At 40.2% G+C, this 20140-nt stretch overlaps 6 protein-coding genes across 6 annotated transcripts; 5 read left to right on the forward strand and 1 right to left on the reverse strand.

Annotated features, from left to right (window-relative positions):
* The first annotated feature begins 59 nt into the window (after nt 1-59).
* LOC115620975 (protein Skeletor, isoforms D/E-like) lies at nt 60-1889 on the forward strand. Its single transcript, XM_030514496.1, has one exon. It carries the CDS (start codon nt 60-62, stop codon nt 1887-1889), a length of 1830 nt encoding a protein of 609 aa, XP_030370356.1.
* Nucleotides 1890-3841: 1952 nt separating this feature from the next.
* Nucleotides 3842-6281, forward strand: LOC115620348 (probable 28S rRNA (cytosine-C(5))-methyltransferase). Its single transcript, XM_030513548.1, has 4 exons — nt 3842-3984; nt 4061-4313; nt 4878-5375; nt 5764-6281. Exons 1-4 carry the CDS (start codon nt 3853-3855, stop codon nt 6195-6197), a joined length of 1317 nt encoding a protein of 438 aa, XP_030369408.1. The 5' UTR covers nt 3842-3852; the 3' UTR covers nt 6198-6281.
* LOC115620351 lies at nt 4171-4844 on the forward strand. Its single transcript, XM_030513552.1, has one exon. It carries the CDS (start codon nt 4375-4377, stop codon nt 4780-4782), a length of 408 nt encoding a protein of 135 aa, XP_030369412.1. The 5' UTR covers nt 4171-4374; the 3' UTR covers nt 4783-4844.
* Nucleotides 6282-6419: 138 nt separating the features above from the next.
* LOC115620349 (protein nanos) lies at nt 6420-9233 on the reverse strand. The gene is made up of 4 exons (XM_030513550.1): nt 8977-9233; nt 8424-8910; nt 7683-8197; nt 6420-7404 (listed from the first exon to the last, which is right to left on the reverse strand). The coding sequence occupies exons 1-4, from the start codon at nt 9004-9006 to the stop codon at nt 7141-7143; spliced, it is 1296 nt and encodes a 431-aa protein (XP_030369410.1). The 5' UTR covers nt 9007-9233; the 3' UTR covers nt 6420-7140.
* Nucleotides 9234-9497: 264 nt separating this feature from the next.
* LOC115620350 (mitochondrial import inner membrane translocase subunit TIM44) lies at nt 9498-12181 on the forward strand. Its single transcript, XM_030513551.1, has 4 exons — nt 9498-9838; nt 9986-10066; nt 10143-10680; nt 10739-12181. Exons 1-4 carry the CDS (start codon nt 9836-9838, stop codon nt 11401-11403), a joined length of 1287 nt encoding a protein of 428 aa, XP_030369411.1. The 5' UTR covers nt 9498-9835; the 3' UTR covers nt 11404-12181.
* Nucleotides 12182-12738: 557 nt separating this feature from the next.
* Nucleotides 12739-19652, forward strand: LOC115621315. The gene is made up of 4 exons (XM_030514932.1): nt 12739-12960; nt 14959-15056; nt 18668-19044; nt 19108-19652. Exons 1-4 carry the CDS (start codon nt 12888-12890, stop codon nt 19262-19264), a joined length of 705 nt encoding a protein of 234 aa, XP_030370792.1. The 5' UTR covers nt 12739-12887; the 3' UTR covers nt 19265-19652.
* Nucleotides 19653-20140: the final 488 nt, after the last annotated feature.

Genomic DNA, 20140 nt, shown 5'->3' on the forward strand with positions numbered 1-20140 from the left:
ACACAAAACTGCCCATATTCGCCGCACCCCAATCATCGCATGCCATTCTTAGCTCTCACATGCATCAGCGCTTACACCATCATTATACACTGCCTCATGCTCATCCACATCACATTCACCCGCACCACCATTCGCATGTGCCCAATAATTTAACTAGTAACCTTGCAGCGCTAGCCCAGAAAACGATTAGTCTCTCCGAGTATCTGCGTCCGCCGCAGAACGCGCCGCTCTTCCATCCCGTTAAGCTGCCGGGACGTCGCCCGTATCCGGGCCCCATCAAGAAAGTGCCCGCCTCCAGACCGGTATTACCTCAACAGCTGCCGCGTCACCCACCCCCTGTGGGTCCTCTACTCTCCCAACCTTCAGTAATAATAAATCACTACCGCAAGCCGGTGCCCAGTTTGCTTAAACCATTTCTCAAGGAGCAACCATTCCCCTTACAACCTATTGCTGCCTCGGTGCTCCTGCTGGGTCAGCCCACGGAGCTGAGCGGTAAGGCTGGACAACGTAAGACGGATCCTCACCATCTGAAACCTCAACCTGTTATTCCACTTCCGGTACCTTATGATGATCTGGAGACTCAAAGCACTCTACAGAACAGTGCTTACTTCAATTCACATGTCAAGCCCGAGAAAAAACCTCTGCCGACACTCTCGTCGACTACCACAACGTCGTCACCCTTCAAGCGCCCATATAGCACACACGAGCCGCAAGAGGAGCCGTCACTCCAAGAGATCGCTAGCATGCGCCCAGCAGTTAATCAAGGCTTTAAGCCCGACTCTGTAGTTGTTGAGAGCGGCTTCCGGCCAATTATAAGAAACGATGGCAATGGAGTGCAACTGCCGCCCGAAATTGTGGAGCAGGTGGCACATCGACGAGAGGATCCTGGCACCGAAATCGACGAAGCAATGGAAACTGATACACTCTTTCTAACCGCACAGCAAGGCAATGAACCCCAAAGCTTTGAGCCCATGTTTATTCCATCGCCATTGGACAGTACTAACGCCACCATACTGCTTAAGAATTCGGCCCCTACAACGACAACAGCCTCATCATTGGCCTCGGCATCTGCGTTGCGCTTGCCCTCCGCGGCCCTGGAACACGCCTTGCCCAGTGCCTCAAAGCTGCGAAAGCCAACGCTCGAAGAATTATTCGGAGAAGAATTGTTAGAAACAGGCCCAGACGCAACAGCAGAGGAGGAACAATTGGTGGGTACAATAAATCCAGCTTCTAAACAAACTGAGCATACAACAACTGAAAAATTGTCCAAGACCGACACGGACTACAGTGATTTGGCCAGTCTTTTCGAAGGAGAGGATGATGAACAGTTGCCTGCAGATGATATGGAAGAGGAGGAAGATAAGGAAGCGCAGGCAGCAGAACGAATCGACACTTACTACCTGCCTCCGGATAATCGAAAAATACCACATGCCGGTCTGCCCAGTGGCGCTTTATACACCTTTGACGGCAAATCTGTGGTGGATAGCACCTTGGTGCTGCCACCTAAGCTAGAAGCTCGCGACACTGGACTGCTCCGACGTCCGCACTATGGACTAACACCACTGGAAGAACTAATACGTACTACACCACAATTTGGCGCCTATCGGGGAGAGCTGCCAGAAGAGTTTCAAACGACGGAGAACACAGTGCTGCCGCCTGTTCAGCAACCTGTGACAGAATACTCCAATCCAGTGCCTTACAGTCGCAGCACAGCAACAGCACGCAGCTCCTCGGGCAGCAGCACATATGGGAGCACTTCATCACTGTTCACCAGCAGAATCAGCAGCAACAGCATCCATTCGCACACATCACCATTGCCATTATCGTCATTGCGACCCATTTCAACAAAGTTGCACTTACTTAACGCCGACAGTAACAATAGTACGTAGAGAATTGGCCACACAGATGCGCAATAGCAAAATGTTCATTAGCACTAAAAAATAAAGAAGAAGACAAACACAATGTACGAGTTAACAATTTAATTTGTATTCACAACCATAAAGCATACAACATTTAAACGTATTAGCCGTAAGCTTCTTTTACTTATTGTGTGTTTAATTTTTAACTAAATATTTTTTACATGCATACATACCTACACAAATCATTAGCTTAGCTACAACTTATGATTAATACGCATTTTAGTCGTTGTTTATGAAATAAAATTTATACAAAAACACATTTCATACCCAAAATCCTCCTCTTGGTAGAATAGCAGTCCATTCTGTCTCGCCAAGCGCATCGTTCGGCAGCTTAGTTCTAAAAAAAAAGTTTGTTTATTTCATATTTGTTATATATTTTCATTATTAATTTGCAAATTTGAATATACACTGCGGGCTCTATCGGACAGTTTGCTTCATTTCCTGTTGATTACCGTTCTTGTAGTGCTTTTCAAAGTTTGTTGTGCCTTGTCGTAGAGATGCCACTTTGTGATGTACTCGAGCTATCGCCTTTATTATGGCTCACGCGCACGAGGGATGGATAACATTCGATGAACCACCCGGCATTAACAATTGAATTAATCGCACTCGTACCAACTATTATAACCTACTTTATAAAAATTAACATGGGCATCGCGAAAAAATACGAAAAAATGCTTCCGCATAACTGTGGATAATATATTTTCGAAAGAGATTTAAAGTGCAAAAACCTTTAGAAAACACTAAGACATGGTCATATTCAATTTGACGTGACATTCGTACGACAAAATATTAAATCAATAAATACCAAAGTAAAATTTTTAAAAAGTTTTTTATAGTTGAGTAGTAGTTTCATATAACAATGAACTCATATTTAAATAATTTTACTTTTTTTTGATGATTCCACCTGCATAAGCCGCAATTGAAAGTAGAATGAAAATAAAAAAATACTATGTAATGAAATTATTTACAATCTGACGTGACGTGACATACTTTTGAAAGTCAAAATAAAACTAACTATGTATTTGCTTGATAACCAAACTTCTTAATACAATTTGTTAATTTAATTAAGCTCTGTTTAAATACACATTTTCACGCACTTGCGTGATATAATAAGAAATAATGTTCTTTTTAGAAGATGAGTAAAAACAAATCCAAAATTTACCATAAACTGAAATTTGTTTGCTCCTTTGAATTAAATTTAAGGTTTGTTGTTCTTGTAGCAAGCATTTTGCAATAAGAGCTCAGTTGAACATAAACTCTTAGAAATATAAATGGTAAAGATAAAATTCTCTTAAAATTTACAAAGCTGGCTTAACCCTGAGCTTGAACTTTGTAGGTCTATGTTTCGCCATTGCAACTAAGAGGAGCTTTAAACTCTTTAATTTAATAAAATTTGAAAATATCTCTTTAATATTACAAGTAAATAAAAACTATTATTAAAAAAAATTAAATTTATAAATTTTTATTTCTGTAGAATGCCCATATGCGTATTGCCAATTGAAAGGATCCCTACATGTATAAAGTTTAAAACTTAATTTTAACAACTTTAACTAAATGTTTTCTTTGCTTCTTTTATATTCATTTCAATCAAAAAATTACCGAAGTAGCATATCTTAAAACAAAAGATATAAATTACAACCCTATTAAATTGAATAAAATTTTATTACAATTTAGAATTTATTGAATTAAATCAATTATTCGTTAAAAATGTATTCTCAATTAAAAAACATGGTATAATCGGCAAAATATGTTTTGAAATCTTTTCATTCTATTAACAAGTGCAATAAATGCATATTGTTCAGTTTCTTTCGTTTCAAAAACCTTGTTATCAGTTCGGTGCTACCTTAACAAAACGCGACAACAAACAGTGTGACCAGCATTCAAGTATGATGAAATACAATGGGATGTAAATTAAATCACGTGTAAAATCATCATGAGCTCAACAACAAAGCCGAAACACTCGGTAAAAGTGCCGACACAATATAAAGTTACAGCTAAAATATTAAAAGCAGCACTTCAGAAGCAAAAATCAGTTCGTACGCTAATATTCGAGGAGAAGCATGCGGTGTGTATTTATAAAAATTCTGTATATCCAACTGGCATGTCGCTGACGTTCCGAGCTCTTCCTCTTCAATTTGCAGCGCACAAGCAGCCTTCACGGCGTTCTAAGGAATTACAGTAACAATATTGGCGCCATCAATAACGCCATCGAAGAGACTGGCATTCTTAAGGACAATCCACGGCTAGACCCGGAGCTCTGCAAAGTGCTAGTTACGGAGCTAATTTTCGGGCGGAAGCAACTAACCGGCGGTGGCTGCAAACCTGTGCAAACGGTGCTCGAGTACAAGGAGCGTCTGGAGAAGGCTGTCAGCGGCGTTGAAGTGAAGAAGCAAGGCAGGTGGAACTATAACCATCAAGTATTATTAATAGCTTGTAGTAGCTAGTCGCGCATACAATGGGCAAGAAGTCCAAGCTGAATGTGTCAGTAAAGAAGGAGAGGAAAGACGTGGTCGTTCAGCCCGTCAAAGTAAAGCCGAACGAGCCTGAACCTGAGTCTGAGCCAGAGTCTGAACACTCACCACAGGCAGAGGGAAATTCCTTAGAAGTTTTTCTTTGGCTGCTGGCCTACAGTGCGCTAATGTTCTCGCTGCCCTTCCTCGGTTTCTACGGAGTGCGTAGTTGGCTGGAGGAATCTTACCCACAACTCAGTACATTCGAGATTAATTGCTACTCTGTACTGACAGCTGTTCTGGTTGTCAACTTAATTGTAGCCATGTATGTGGTGAAGGCTTTTCGCGAGAAGGAACCGGGGTCGGGAGAACATCGATTGGCTGTTGCCGATGGGCAGAAGAAAGACCAATAGCTATGTTGGCTTTGAGTTATGCATTAATGCAATAAAATTCAGTTTTATAAAGTACTCACGAATCTCGTTTTCTTATTTTTTTCATGGAACTTCAGGACAGCATCCGCGCTATGTTCGCGTCAACACCAATCTGCTCAGTGTGGCCGACGCACTGGACTATCTGGCAGACTCGGAATGGCGGAAGAAATTGCTGCCCAGCGACATCACGTATCCAGATTTCTTGATAGCCATACGCGCTTTGGAAGAAGATGAATTTCTCGTGGATATTCACGTTGACTCCATGCTGATATTCCATCCCAAACAGGCATGTTACTGGGCCACGCATGATATGGTGCGCTCCAAGAAGTTTATCCTACAGAACAAGGCGACATGTCTGGTCGCCGAACTGTTGGCTCCGCCATCTGGTGCCACTGTGTTGGATATGTGTGCAGCACCGGGCATGAAGACTTTACATATCTGCAATGTTATGCAGAACAAGGGATGCATATATGCCGTAGAACTTAGCAAGGACCGCTACAAAACTCTGCTCAACACCAACGAGGAGGGTGGCTGTAGTATTGTGAAGACTTTTAATGCGGATGCCCTAGCCATGAGTAAGCTGAAATGTTATGCAAAATAGATGTAAGGGAATACGTTTTTCGACTTGACGTTTCCGAAACTCCACAAATGCCTGCTCATAAAATGAATGTAGTTATTCTAATGTTTTCAACAATTAGGACTAGACTTTAAGTACGGTACTCAACATCCACAAGGCCTCAAAGACTATATAAATATTTTATTGATCAGCATGAGGAGATGAATCAATGTAGTTAGCTTCGTCTGTATTCCCAGCCAGTATAAGTTCTAGAGCAGATTCATTTAAGAGAAAGGGAAAGTTTTGGGAATTCCCATCCCGATTGGGATGTAAAAGTTGTGCAGACCAATAATTAAGCAACGATTATTGAATAGCCATTTCTGTGACGATACATATCCTTATTTCAGATGCAGAGCAGCTGCCTAACGTGGAATATATTCTTGTGGATCCCAGCTGCTCGGGCAGTGGCATGCAAAGTCGCATGGACTTTGGCGAAAATAAGAAGGACGATAAGCGTTTGAATAAGCTGGCTGGATTGCAAATCAAAATACTCTCCCATGCCATGGGAGCATTTCCCGATGTCAAGCGCATTGCTTACTGCACATGCTCATTGTGGAAGGAGGAGAACGAGCAGGTGGTGCAGCGCTGCTTGCAACTTAATCCACAGTTCAAGCTACTTAGCTGCAAGAAGGCTTTACGCAACAGGTGGGTAAACGTGGGCAGCAGTGACTACAAGGGAATTGGCAATAAATGCTTGTATTCGCAACCTGAGCACGACTTGACCGATGGAATCTTCATAGCCTTATTCGAGAAGCGGCGGGATGGGCAGGGTGAAGAATGAAGAAAGGATCGTTTTTTAAATAATGTAGTTTTAAATGCTTTATTCGATTTTTGAACATTAGTAATAAAGACTTCATAGAGATAAGCTTTTTGGTATGCTTATGATTAAATATATAAACCGAAATTTTCGTAATGGTTACGTTATACAAGTACATTAAAAACAACTATCTCTTCGAAATTGCCTTCTTTCTTTAAATGATAAAATAATTTGATGAGTTTGTGAATCGATTATGTAGTTGGTAAAATCGTGGATGAATTCATGATAGATGAATATAAATATATAAAGAGTATATAATAATAATGTAATATCGTGTATACACTACAAAAATAATACTTTTTTAAAGTAATTGAACAAGTAGTAAAAAGTTTTTTTTGAATATTTTAATGTCAATGTTATAAAAAAATTGAATTAGGAAAATGTTGCCTTTGCAAATGTGAGATGCGCCCCTATTTTTCTGGAGCGATCACTATGTTATTCTAATTCGATTGGACCTTTCAAAATTCATATTTCTATTTTCTATTCCAAAATATTCGAATTAGTGTATCCATTTCTAAACAAATTGTAAAAAAAAATATAATACAATAATTCGACACAATGTTTGCGAAATTGTACTGCCCAGTCGGGGCGACATTTTTGAGAGGTTTTTACCGACCACAACGACTGTACAAAATGTATTATAGAGTGAGTACATTGTAAAACGTACATTTTTTGATAACATATAAAGTAAAAAATGTTTGCCATTGATTGAAGTATCAAAGACAGTTTGATGGGTCTCTGATTGAGAGAGCCACTGCTCATGATGAATATACCATATAGGTTTGAAGAACTCGCAAATTCGAACGCGCCAGGCGCATGTTGCAAAGTAATATTACTTAAAAGTAACTAAATAGATAACGCATATACGTAAATATACGCAAAAACTACAATCTCCGAATTTCAGAGCTTAAACTTTCATTTGTTGCTTGTAGTAGGCGCTTTTGGCCAAGCGAAAGGAATTCGCTTTGATGGCGTCTTCCATGGTTATGATCGGCTTCTTTGGGCAGTATTTAATGGTGTGAGCCGAATCGCCCGATGCCCTGCATATTGGGCACACATAAGTTCGTAGTTTAGGGCACAGGACACGACCGAGCGTGTCACGTACCGAGTGACTGTTGACCACAGCCTCAGGTTCGTTATTATTTTCACAAAACACGCAATGACGGTTGACCTGTTGGGAATAACATTAATTATGCTCTTTTAGTTTATGCAAGAACTACAAATAACAAATGGCTCGGGAGGGACTTGTTTTATGTTATTCTACATATGCAGATGTAATAATCAATTTTGATTTCCACATATTTACTAAATTTAGTAAATTACTAGTGAGATGATCGTTTTGGTACGAAAGCTTTAGCAGCTGTAGCATTCGAAAAATCGTTTGAAAATAGCTTTGTGTCGTTATACTATTAAATCAAATCCCATCTCGTGCCTTACTAACCCACTCACATCTTTAGTTTTGGTATTGTTTTGGCGCTTCTGTAATTTAATGTTGCTTCCGTTAATCGTTCGTATGTGGTCTTGGGGCCCATTGACCCCCAATCCCAATGGGTTGTTGGCATTACTTCCGGCACAGCTGGTGTTGATGTTGGCTCCTGAAGCTACCAATCCCATGTTACCTACGGAAGCCATCAGTCCCACATTGGTTGGCGAATGTGAACTACCGTAGGAAACTTTTCGCCACATATTGTTTAAGTGATCCTTATAGTTGTTCAGATTGAGCCAATGCAAAGCAGGTAATGACGAGATAGGGACGTTGCCGAAGACATTGCCCAATCCTGGTGGCAGCTGATGAGTAGCAAGTGGCGCCGTCGTCATGTGCTCAGAGAGCGGCGTTTGCGACGGGGACGAATCAACCAGCGTGGCATTAGGATTGCTGTATTGCAAGCGATTAAAATCATCGCTGACATAGCCATTGGCAGCAAAGTCTTGCATGATCTCCTGCCTGGAGCCATGGCCTTTTTCTGAAATAGTGATCGAAACAGAGATAGTTAAAGAAAACCTGTTAATAGCCTATTGTTTATATACTCATTTGCCGGCGCCATCCAGTCTGACTTACGAATTTACAAATACATATACGTAACAGCTGCATTGGAATGTGGAACGAAATTAACCGTAATTTCAAACAAAGAAAATATTGCACCATCCTTCACTTCCCACACACAGAAACGTACACACATACACACTCACCAGAACTGCAGGCCGTTAACAAGGCAAACATCTTCAGTGAATGCGCTATTTCGTCCTTTCCCTGATGATTCGCTGCAGACGCCGAGGCAGCCAATTTTAATTGCTGTTCCGCCAACATGAGCTGCTGCTGCCGCTGCTGGAGCAGTAGTCGGCACTGGTACTCGTATTGCCTCTGGAGCAACATGGTACTATGCAGCGGAGAACCGTCATTCATATTGCCGCCCTGCACACTGGCGCTCAGAGCTGCGCCCAACATGGTGGCATTCATGCTTAAGTGGTTTGTATCCGTCAGTAGGGGAAACTGAGTCTGTGAACCGAAAGGTGTGATGGGTTCCGGTGTCAATGGTGTCGTAGGCGGACTCAGACTGGCCGATGAGACGGATGCCGGTGGCGGCGGCGGCATAGACATGTTGGTTCCACTCATTGAATTTGCATCAAAGTACATATCCGACTGACCCAACATATTAAAACCACCTCCAAATTTGTCCTATAATTAAAAATATTAACATTATATGGAAAGATTAGGGAAAACATCAAAAATGTTATTATTTACACTCGTTCCATCCATGTTGGGGCGAAACATTTTTCACTTGAAGTATCAAGAATTGAAACACCAAAAGAAATACAAATTTATAAATGTGCCGTAATTGCGTTTTTTTTGTTGCGTCTAATTTACGCACACACATAAGAAAGCGGCATAAATTATTATTTGAAGTAAACTCTCTACTTCTTAATTTGCACAACGCTTTGTTTACGTGAAATGCAACTTTTATGAAAAAAAAATGTACTTGTGTAAAATGACGCGCGAAAAATATACAAATTCTTAAAACGCAAAACGCCGCATTGGCTACGAAGCAACGAATTTAATAGAATAGAAATAACCGGCAATGGTGCCTGGAATGCAAAAGCTGTGAATAACGGTTCGTATGCGCCTTGCAGTCGCCACCAACTTGCGTTGCCAGACAGCGTGATGCACAGACAAATCAACCAAAGCAGAAAAAAAAAAACACAAACAAGAAAGAAACATGTCGGGGCTCAGCAAGATTTACTTATCAATTTCACACAAAACATTTCAAATACGGGTTTAATTGTTAGAATTATTCGCCGTTCCCCCCACCATTACGTTTCTCCGACATTACGTTGCTGCACACACGCGTTTCATTATTTTTTTTGTCTGTGTTATATTTTGAATTTCGCGCGTCACGGCAACACTGAACACAACCGACCCCGACTGCTTGCCAACACTGCACGCGAACAGCTGACACGAGGCCCAGCTGGATTGGCTGCTGCTGATAGCACACGCTCCTCCAACGAATTACATAAATTTTAAACCGATTGACGCGATCTTTTTAGCCATTTCTCACAGAGCGAAAGTCCAGTAAAAATTATACGTAACAACAAGACCTGTTATTATGGTAGGTTCATACATTTTACGCACCCACAACGTTGTCAAAACTGCGGACCAAATTACATACATGTGCGCATTTCGAGGTTAAACGTGACCCGGTGCAGTGCCAATCTATGGCGTTAATAATAATCTTTGTTCTCCTCCCTATTTGCAGTACAAATTGGCAGCGTTTGCAAGGGAGCGTGCGTGCTTTCTTACGTACCAATATGCGACCCAGAATTTGCAGCAGCAGCCGGTAAGCTAATCACCTGGCCTCATGTTCTAATTGGCACATTTTTAATTCGCATTCAATTTACATATCGCCATAATAGCAACGCTATTATAGCGCACCCGGCCGCAGACCTGGCTTCTTTTCACAATTCATTGACAATGTGCGTAGCGAAATGGACAAGAACAAAGAGATGAAAGAGAGCATAAAGAAGTTCCGTCAGGAGGCACAAAAGTTAGAACAGTCGGATGCTCTGAAATCGGCGCGACAAAAATTCAACATCGTCGAGTCGGAGGCGCAAAAATCATCGAGCATACTTAAGGAGCAGCTAGGTGCCATTAAGGAGAAAGTAGGTGATGTGATTGACGACGCCTCCAAGTCGGACCTGGCGAAAAAAGTGTCCGAAGAGCTGTCCAAAACAGCTAAGGGTGTTAGCGATACGATAACGGATACGAGTGGCAAGCTGGGTCAGTCAGGCGCTTTTCAAGCCATATCCGATACGACGAAGCTGATTAAGAAGGAGATGGATGCAACGAGCATAGATAATCGTGTATATCGCTCACCAGTTAGGCTCCGCAAGCGGGTCCAGGTGGACATGTCAGACAGTACGCGCGTTGTGGAAGCAAACACGGAAGCAACAGGTATGATATGTAAATACATTTAATTCACCGCAACAAAGACTGATTTTGTTTCGTCTAGGCCTGGAGTTGCACAAAGACTCGAAGTTCTATCAATCGTGGGAAAACTTCAAGAACAACAATAGCTACGTAAATAAAGTTCTCGATTGGAAGGTGAAATATGACGAATCGGAAAATCCAGTAATCCGTGCTTCTCGTCTGCTTACCGACAAAGTGTCCGATGTTATGGGTGGCCTCTTCTCAAAAACCGAGCTGTCGGAGACAATGACCGAGCTAGTGAGGATTGACCCTAATTTTGATCAGAAGCAATTCTTGCTGGACTGCGAAACGGACATAATACCCAACATTCTGGAGGCCATTGTCCGTGGCGATTTGGAGATACTCAAGGATTGGTGTTTCGAGAGCACATATAATATCATTGCCACGCCCATAACGCAAGCGAAAAAGCAGGGTCTATATCTGGACTCAAAAATTCTGGACATCGAGAACATTGAGCTGGCCATGGGCAAGGTAATGGAGCAAGGTCCCGTGCTTATTATTACGTTCCAGGCCCAGCAAATAATGTGCGTGCGCGACCAAAAGGCGCAAGTTGTCGAAGGGAATCCCGAGAAGGTGATGCGTGTTCATTATGTGTGGGTTCTGTGCCGTGATCGCGAAGAACTCAATCCAAAAGCTGCCTGGCGCCTAATGGAGTTGTCCGCCAACAGTCAGGAGCAATTTGTTTAGTCGCACTGCATGCAATTTATACTACCTCTAGGCAGTTTAGTTTATATCACCATCTCACCAAACATTCAACCAACCAACACATGTATGTAGAAGACATTCTTCCGACTTGCATAGACTTAGCCGATACACTTCACGAAACGAGATTTATGTTAAGTGTGTACAAAATTAGCTTACGGACTTGCGCCCTTAAAACGATTTCGAATTGTGTGTAATGTTAGGTTGCTGGTCAGCTGAAAGGGCTGTCGACGAATCCGCCACCGTCTGGATCTGCTGGTCTGTTTACCATGTGATCCCTAGAATCCAGAAGGTGGTGATCACAGCTATAGCTAGCTGGTAATGTCGTCCTCCCGCTGCCCATGTAGCTCGTATACATGTTGTATATTTTAACCTACCTTGTAAGCTGTATAAGAGCCACATTGGCCGCGGGTGTGCGCCAAAGCAGAGCTGCTGTGCAGACTCGATGACTGCTTTATAAAATGTTAAAGCTTAAAGTGCAACAAATTATATAAAAGGAAGTATGTATAATTTCGTAATTCATAAGTCAAATTGTTGAGTAACAGCTACCACCTAGGCGAGCACGATGTGGTAGTGGTAGTTGTGTTACATATTTAAGGCAAACCTAATTGTAAATACAATGTACGCTTTCAAGGCAAGGCAAATTTGCAGTGACACACACAGCCAGACAAGAACGTTTACATGTGTTGCTTCCCTCTACTGTTAAAAACATCTATAAACATCTAGAAAATAAAACGCAAACTATTATTTACAAACAATTTAATTCAATGAGTAATATTTGATCTTAATGTTCTTCTCCATTCAATTATGTATTTAGAGTTGTATCGTTTGAATCATTGAGCTCCGTTGTTGGTGAAAGTCGACATGCAAGAAATTCATTTAAGTCAAAAATATACAGGGTATAAAGGGATTGACCAAAGTATGTAACATGCAGAGAAAACCCGATCTAGGACATGTCCGTCCATCTGTATGAACGCAAGGATCTCAAAAACTCCTCTAAAAGCTGGAATAATCAAAGTTGGTACTCAGATACTCCTCCGAGAAAGTCTAAGAAATTTTTTAAATTCATTTATTATTTAATAATAAGCATATAATGTTAGATGTAAAGGAATTCCCTTAACTACAATAAAGTTCAAAGCTGCCCATGCAGTGTTGCACAGCGTCTTTAACAAGCATGCGCGCGTGTACGCTTCATTGTGCGCACATAAAGCTTCAACCGTTTTCAACGTACTTTAACGCTGTGCGCGTTTGACTTTGGAGCTCGTTCAGTCTGCATGCAAAGCTCGAGAGAATCGCACGTGCGTACACTGTAAACGCAACTGCTTTAAGCCATATTAATTATTTATAAAGTGGCCTATAAAAAAACCCCGACGCTTAATCAGACAATCTGACGCACGCGTGTGATAAAAGTGATAAGCACAACTCACTTCATTGAATTATAAAGTGTTCCAATTAGTATAAAAGCCACAATGCGTGCCAATAACTGTTTAACGCTCTGCTGCCTGTTCTTCTTAACAACAACAACAACGCTCTGGACTTGCTGTAAGTAACAAACCAGCAATAAGAGAAAAACCAACAGAAAGACACTCGACCCGCAGCGTCTCAATATTTATTTTGTCTTGGTTGCGAAATGGGTTGAGTGCGTCGTAGTCTTCGTCGTGGTCGTCTGCATCCGAAACTAGTTTCGCCATCAGGCGGGTCACCCTTTTGCCTTTTACTGTTATTGTATTTAGTTGTAAGCCAAGTTTACAGCGCATAAACATCAGTTGTTATAGCCAGCCATGAACCGAACGCATCAAGGTCTCTGGAAATTAACCTCTCGATTGCTAGTTCTTGTCATGTCGATGCATAATAAAGTATCTTAAAGGGGTCGCAGTCCATTGCCAAAGCTTCCACATATCTTACAAATTGTAATCAAATTGATAGCTGTTTCAACTGATAAGCGACACTACTGACTCAGACCCATTTAAGACCCAACTGGTGAATGTCACCCTAAAAGGCCAAAAAATATGTGAGGCTTTGTTTTTGGGGCAATGGCAAGTGTTTTAATTCAACTGACTGTTTGTTTTGCTCATATTTATTTATAACGGCATCGAAAAATTGTACAATTATTGGCCCTGTTTTGGCCAACGCGTTTTCGGCGCGATTTATGCGCGTTTTACGCGCGACGCATGTTAAATAGCCGCTAACGATCGCAAGCTTTTTGGTTTTTGGGGCGCGTTTTCGATTTCACGCACCCATTAGGCTTTGGAAACTGTTTTTGAAGCTACACCCACTTAGATTTCGCTCCAAGTCGAAAACAAAGAATGATTTAAGATATTTATGCATATCGCGGCCACTTTTCGACGAGATTCCGATATCACTTATAAATAGCAATTTAATTTTAGGCCCGTAAGTGTTGAGATAATTTTGATATATTGATAGGGATTTCATTCCGCGTTCATATCATACAAAGGGGAAGTTACATTTTAAAATATTCTTATGTACGAAGAGCACTTTGATTTCGTTTTGTTTGGAACTCACACGGCATTGAATTCATATTAGAGGTTGCTTTTTGAATTCATGATTCATTATTGTACGGTGCGAAATGGTTTGAATAAACTTTTATTTTTTAATATAATGTAACAAATAGACAAAAAATGTATTACTTAGAATTAATGTTACATTGGAAATGCAAATTTTAATTTAACTATAATTATTTATTCGTAATAATATCGAAAAGCTGTATAGGAATAATTATTATACACTATTAAATATCTACACATTTAAGCAGTTTAAAGAAGTTTTAAAGATTTTGTAAACATTTCTTCGTACTCTTGTCCAGATATTTGAATTTTCGGGAATTTTCATGGAGTGTTTGACACTAGTATGTATGTACGAGTATATTAGAGCGAGATATTAATCCAAAGAAGTTCCAAGTATTCAGTTAATTGCTTTATTATATTCGACTGGATTCTATTTAAAAACCCCAAAATGAAACGATGAAATTCCCAGTATAGCTTGATATTATTAAATAGCAGCGAGGCAGAACGTGAATCCCGGTCAACTTTCCGGAGAACGTTGATATCTTTATACATATTTTATAGATACTGGTTTCGCCATACTCATTTGTTTATTGCCAAATGTGTTTGTCAGCTATTTTTTTGTCGCTTTGCAAAAACACGAGTATTTTTGTTTGCCTAAAGCTCAAGACGCCGAAAAACAAAAGTAAGATAAATTGTAGGCAAAAAAAGAAATATTTGCAAGCAATTTGGTAACTCGTTTATCTTCTTTCGGAGCACTCGTATTTCCTTAACAACAGATAAATATTTTGGCAGTCCGTCCAGGCGGACAAGGTGCGATATGCGTAAAAAATGTTAAACTGAGTAAATATTTGTGGCATGTTTATTACACAGAAGCCAGAGTCTGGCCATCTCTGGGAGAGTAGTAAGATATAATTTTTCATGGGAATTGAGCTTTAGTCTTCTTTAAACACTGCCTTTGATATATTCATATACACCTTACTCATGGCCATTTCTGCTTAATTACATATTCTTACAGCACATGCCAAGCCCTTGGACGACTTGGCTAAAACTGATACCGAGCTAAGTGACTTGAATGCGCCGGCCAAAAATAAAACAGCTGCCAGCGGCGAGGAGGTAAGCTAATTAAGAAACTGAGAATCTGTAACGATGGCAGCAGACAAAGCCCCTTTCAGGGCTGAGATTTAACTGACGCACTGACAAGTACAGCACACCCAAAAAAACAAAACAATAATAATAATAATGAATAAGCTCAGAGGTTAGACAACGAACATGAAACACACTTCAAAGACTTTCGTTATAGTTTATTAAATGAGCATAATATTATGACAATATTTATGTTTTTAAGAGTATTTAAAAAGCAATCAGTGTTTCTTGGAATTTTTAGTTTGCATATGAGCTTTTTATAATGTCGGAGACCTTCCGGACAATGTATTGTTATCTACTTATTATCTACTCCAACACAATTGAAATTGCTTCTGGAATGGGTATTAAGAATGAGATGATACTTTTAATATAAATAGGCATGAGAAATGTGCCGCTCATAGCTCTATTTGAGCTTCAAATCCAAATTAGTTCTGAATAGGTCAGTCATTTTCGTTACTTCTTCATAAAACCTTTGGTATTTTAAAAGCATATATCGCACATTTGTTTCGGATAATTGTGAAAATATTCTAGAATCTGATCATACTATGAACAATCTATGCGCAGAAACCATTTCGATTTTCCATTAACTTCGGCGGATCGAAAAGCAGAGCACATGTTGCTAAAATTTAATTTTTAAAAAGCTTCAGTATTAATTAATTAATTATTAATTATAATTATTAATTATTGTTTGTTTTTAATTTTAGTTCTTTTGATTATTTGTTTTAAATTCCCCCAAGTTTTCCTTGCATTCAATGTTTGGTTAGATAAAGCGAAAACTATACTCTGAAAGAACCTATTTCTATATTTCCATTGTGTACCCATTCGACCAAACTGTTAGAGTTTATAGAAGGCATGCGAAAATATCCATCATTTACATAAATTGGTGAAAGATTGTTTCGTCGCAAGCCTCATCAAGTTGCCGTTTTACCCGTTTTCTGGCCAAGAGTGTATACGGGGAGCCGTAAAGACGTAAAGCCGACAATGAAATATGAGCCGTTGAGGGGCTATGCAGTTTGCGGTTTATTTTCGAAACGCACATAAACCGGAAATTTACTTATAAAAATTGTTAATTTATTTTCACTTTGATTAAATGCAGACCGAATCCAAACTCGAAAACCCAACGAAAGACACGCGCGGTGTTTGCCTTTAAAGGCTTAAGAGCACGCAAGTTGGCGACGCCAACGAAATATTTGTGGTTGACATTTGCATAAAATTCAAGAAGCTCCAAGAGAGAGAGACAAACAGACTGACAGACGGACAGACGGACAGAGAAACCCCAACCCGTCACTGGGCCGGGGGGACACGCACCCGTCCGAAAAGGCCAGGCCGGGCTTAGTCACGAAATTCAACTAAAAAGTTGGCTTATAACTGAAAGAGACAACAGACATGCCGACAGACATTTTTAAGTGGTTGTGGAAGTGCGGGTACGTTACTGGGTGGTTACCCAGAGATCACCACCACCTGGTGGCTATGACTCACACTCATACGCAATCGGAGTTCATCGCGATTCTTGGTAATTCCTCAAAAAGTTGTGACGTCTCAATGCCAGCGAAGACTATTGTGTCGTGTTTGAATTTAATTTGCTGAACAAATATCGCGCGCGATCGTAGCGGATCGGATTCCCAATCATGTCGCCTCTCTGCACCTTTTTCCTGTAGATACATATGTACTATACTATATACTTATTATTATTATTGTGTCGTTAGTTGTAAAACAAATGAAGCAATTACGTCGCGACCGGTTGGAAAAATGCGACAGCTTGTGGCAGCGCTGCGGGCGGGAAGGGGGATGGATAGGGAGCAATGTTTGAAGACCGACCAGTCACGTAGTTGTTGTCGTCGTTCTCGACATACGCTCGCTGTTCAGAGTACCCCGCCTTCCCCACCCTGACTGCCCCAGCATCGTCGCCAACTGGGATTTGCGCTCTAATGAAGCTTAAATTACAAGCCACTTGAGATGGCGACCTTTTGACTACGAGTATACCGTTCAAGGCCGTTCGGACAGAGTATTCGCAATGCGAGTTGAAAGTTTAGAAGTCGCCAGTCTTCCCAGAAAATGCATGTAACTACTCGTATTTCATGTTTGCCAGACTGACAGATATGCAAATCAAATATTAGTGCTCTAGGCTGTCTTTATTGGTTCACAGCTAATTAACCATTTGATAAGCCCAGTTAAGCAAACACAAGCTCCCTTGGTTGGCATTTTACACGATTTAAACAAATGTTTTGGGAGTTACATAGTACTTGCATATCCCCCTCTGTCCCTGCTGAAAGGTGCAAGCAAATTAGCACTTGAGTTTATATCCAGTTAGGGGCACGGGCAGGGCAGGGCAGGGAAGCGGAGCGGTTGTGGCGCTTATTAAGACATGTTTGCAATATTTGCCAAATTAATTAGAGGGTTTCTTTTTTGTTTGCTCAGCAACTGGATACACATAAAATGAGCAAATAATTGTGAGCAATACTAATTGAGTGTTAAGAATATAACTGGTCAGTGCTTTCGATGGCTTTATCAATTATTATTGGTCTTATAAACGATTTTATATGACTTTTATAATATGCTCTCTTTTATGGATTCTTTATTTCACTCAAATTTGTAGAGAAATAAAATTAATGAAATATATCTTTCCATTTCAATAAAGCCAAAAAGAACTTATTTCTACGCACTTTTTATACATTTCCTTCCATAAGACCAGTAATAATGCCAATAAATTCAATTTAAATTCAGTTTCTTTTCCATAACCCTCAACTGAAATTATTTCACCTAAATACAAGAGCAATATTGGCATTACTTGGCACCTTTATAATTTGGGGAAATGGAAACAGAACCAGAAGAGTTATTACATTTTTTTATAGGAGTAATGCTTCGCGAAAAACTAAAACTTGTAAATGAAAACTGGCTCAAATGGTCTGTGAACTTTATCAGAATATTATTTTATATCACATATTATATTATATCACAGAGTAATTGATAATGAAAATAACAGTAATTCCTTAAATCGTGCACTTCTTTTATATTAATTCTAAAATATAATCAGATATACATATTTCTTTTATTACAACTAATCGGGCGAGAGTTCAAATAGTTTTCAACAGCCCTGAAGTTCCTCTAATTTCATGATTTTTCCGAGCATAATAATGTTATTCAGTCTACACATTTCACGTATATTTTAGCAGATGATCTCAGGTCGAGTAGTTGCATAGTTTATCCAAATTGGAAAACCCTAAAGTCATAAGTAAGCCCACGCTTTTGCTACTTTCTAGTCTTGTTTTTTGTAATATTTTTCACCCACGCGATTGAAACGCTGATGTCAACCAGCTGCCAAACCAATTGCAATTAGCGTGAGAATATTTTGCAAGCCCCAAATCTTCATAGAGACACGTGCTTTACGGGAAATCAATTACACAAGTGAGACAACGGAAAACGAAGGCAGTCGATGACATGTCCGGTTTTGTTTGCTTTTTATTTGAGTGATAAATTATTGATGGTCGATTACGTGACTAATCGTGTGTCTGCTTTTCCTTTTGGGGCCTAGCAACTGCATTGGAATGCGTTTGAACTAAATATTTGTCGTTATATTGCAGGATTCCGAATCGGATTCGTCGGACCTAACGCAACGGGCCTTTGCCCATCGCGATGAGGATCAGCTGAATACGGCGACGAATCTGGTGCTGGCACGCAATTACAAGTACGACTTCGAAATACTTGAGTCGGGCGACAATGACAATGACAGGGACGACAGCAAGGATGCTGTGGAGCTGGAGGAGCGCTATAGGGGCCATGGCATCTACAATACGGACCCGCGCACTTTTGTGTCCGACAACATTGAGATGACGCCTGTGGACGTGAAATCGGGTGTGATTACGGAAGGTCACATGTTCCTGAGCATCGCGTTGGTAGTCCTCGCCCTGGCTTCCATCGGCGTGTATGCTGCCCTGGTCATTTGGCGATCTCACTTGGAGTAAGTAGCGCTAACTTCTGATGCTAATTATCAGTTATTTATTGTTCCTTCTTTCGCTCGCAGACAACGGTACGGCATGCGCGAGCAGCTGGTGAACCGCGATTTGGATGAGGAAGGCATCGATGACGTGGACTATCATGTGGCCTATCCGCACACACTCAGTCCTTATGCCCCCACCACCACACCCACCAACAACACCAACTCTCTGGCGCGTTCGTAGTGAGCGAGTTTTGCTAAGTGGGCAGCAATTAAACTACGCTTAAATTCATTTTAAAGTGCAACCGTTAATTGAGCGCATGTCATGAATATCATAAATTATACCTGTTCGTCTCTGTCATTTGCATCGACAATTAACCACTCACATCCAATTAAAAAAAGAAAACAATGCGAAAGGTCATTATAGTTAGTACGCTAGGGTCGCAGCTTTCTAGTTTTATAAATAATGACACACCAATTATATTTAAGTTCCTGTGATATTGTTCTAGACATCATTTGCACTAACAATATGCATAGAAAAAGGCATGTCAATTATATACGTATACATATATTTTTTACAACAAATTTGTATTTACAGTGCCTAGAATGACATTAAAGTTTAAGCGAAATCAGCCAATGTATTTTATTTAAATACTGTAAAGTTTTTATGCACTTAAAGCAGTTATATGTATACTTAATTTTTATTAATTTAAAAAACAGCAAACAGTTGATTTTCAATTATGCGCGCCTCACTTGAATATCAACGTTCTCCAACACTGTGTTTGATTGAAACGCAGCCAACTTCATAAATCTGCCGCAACTAGAGATGGGAACAAATATTGTGAGCATTGTTGTGCCACAGCTGCGACTTGAATTTATAAATGACACATTTTAAAAGATTAAAAAAACGACAGCTACACTATTTTAATTAATATTAAATGTGCAATAGTGCAACATATCTTAATTAGAATACTTTAACTTTGAAAGGCAAGTGTCTATGTGAATCAAATAAGAACTATGCGTGACCCGTGACCGTTAAATGAACGTGAGTAATTCACGCACACGTGTAGAATAGCCATCACTAGCGAACAGCTGTTTTGCCCATTTAGCTTGCACCTGA

The sequence above is a fragment of the Scaptodrosophila lebanonensis genome, unplaced genomic scaffold (genome assembly GCF_003285725.1).
Source record: "Scaptodrosophila lebanonensis strain 11010-0011.00,11010-0021.00 unplaced genomic scaffold, SlebRS2 tig00000024-arrow-pilon, whole genome shotgun sequence".
Taxonomy (NCBI): Eukaryota; Metazoa; Arthropoda; class Insecta; order Diptera; family Drosophilidae; genus Scaptodrosophila; species Scaptodrosophila lebanonensis.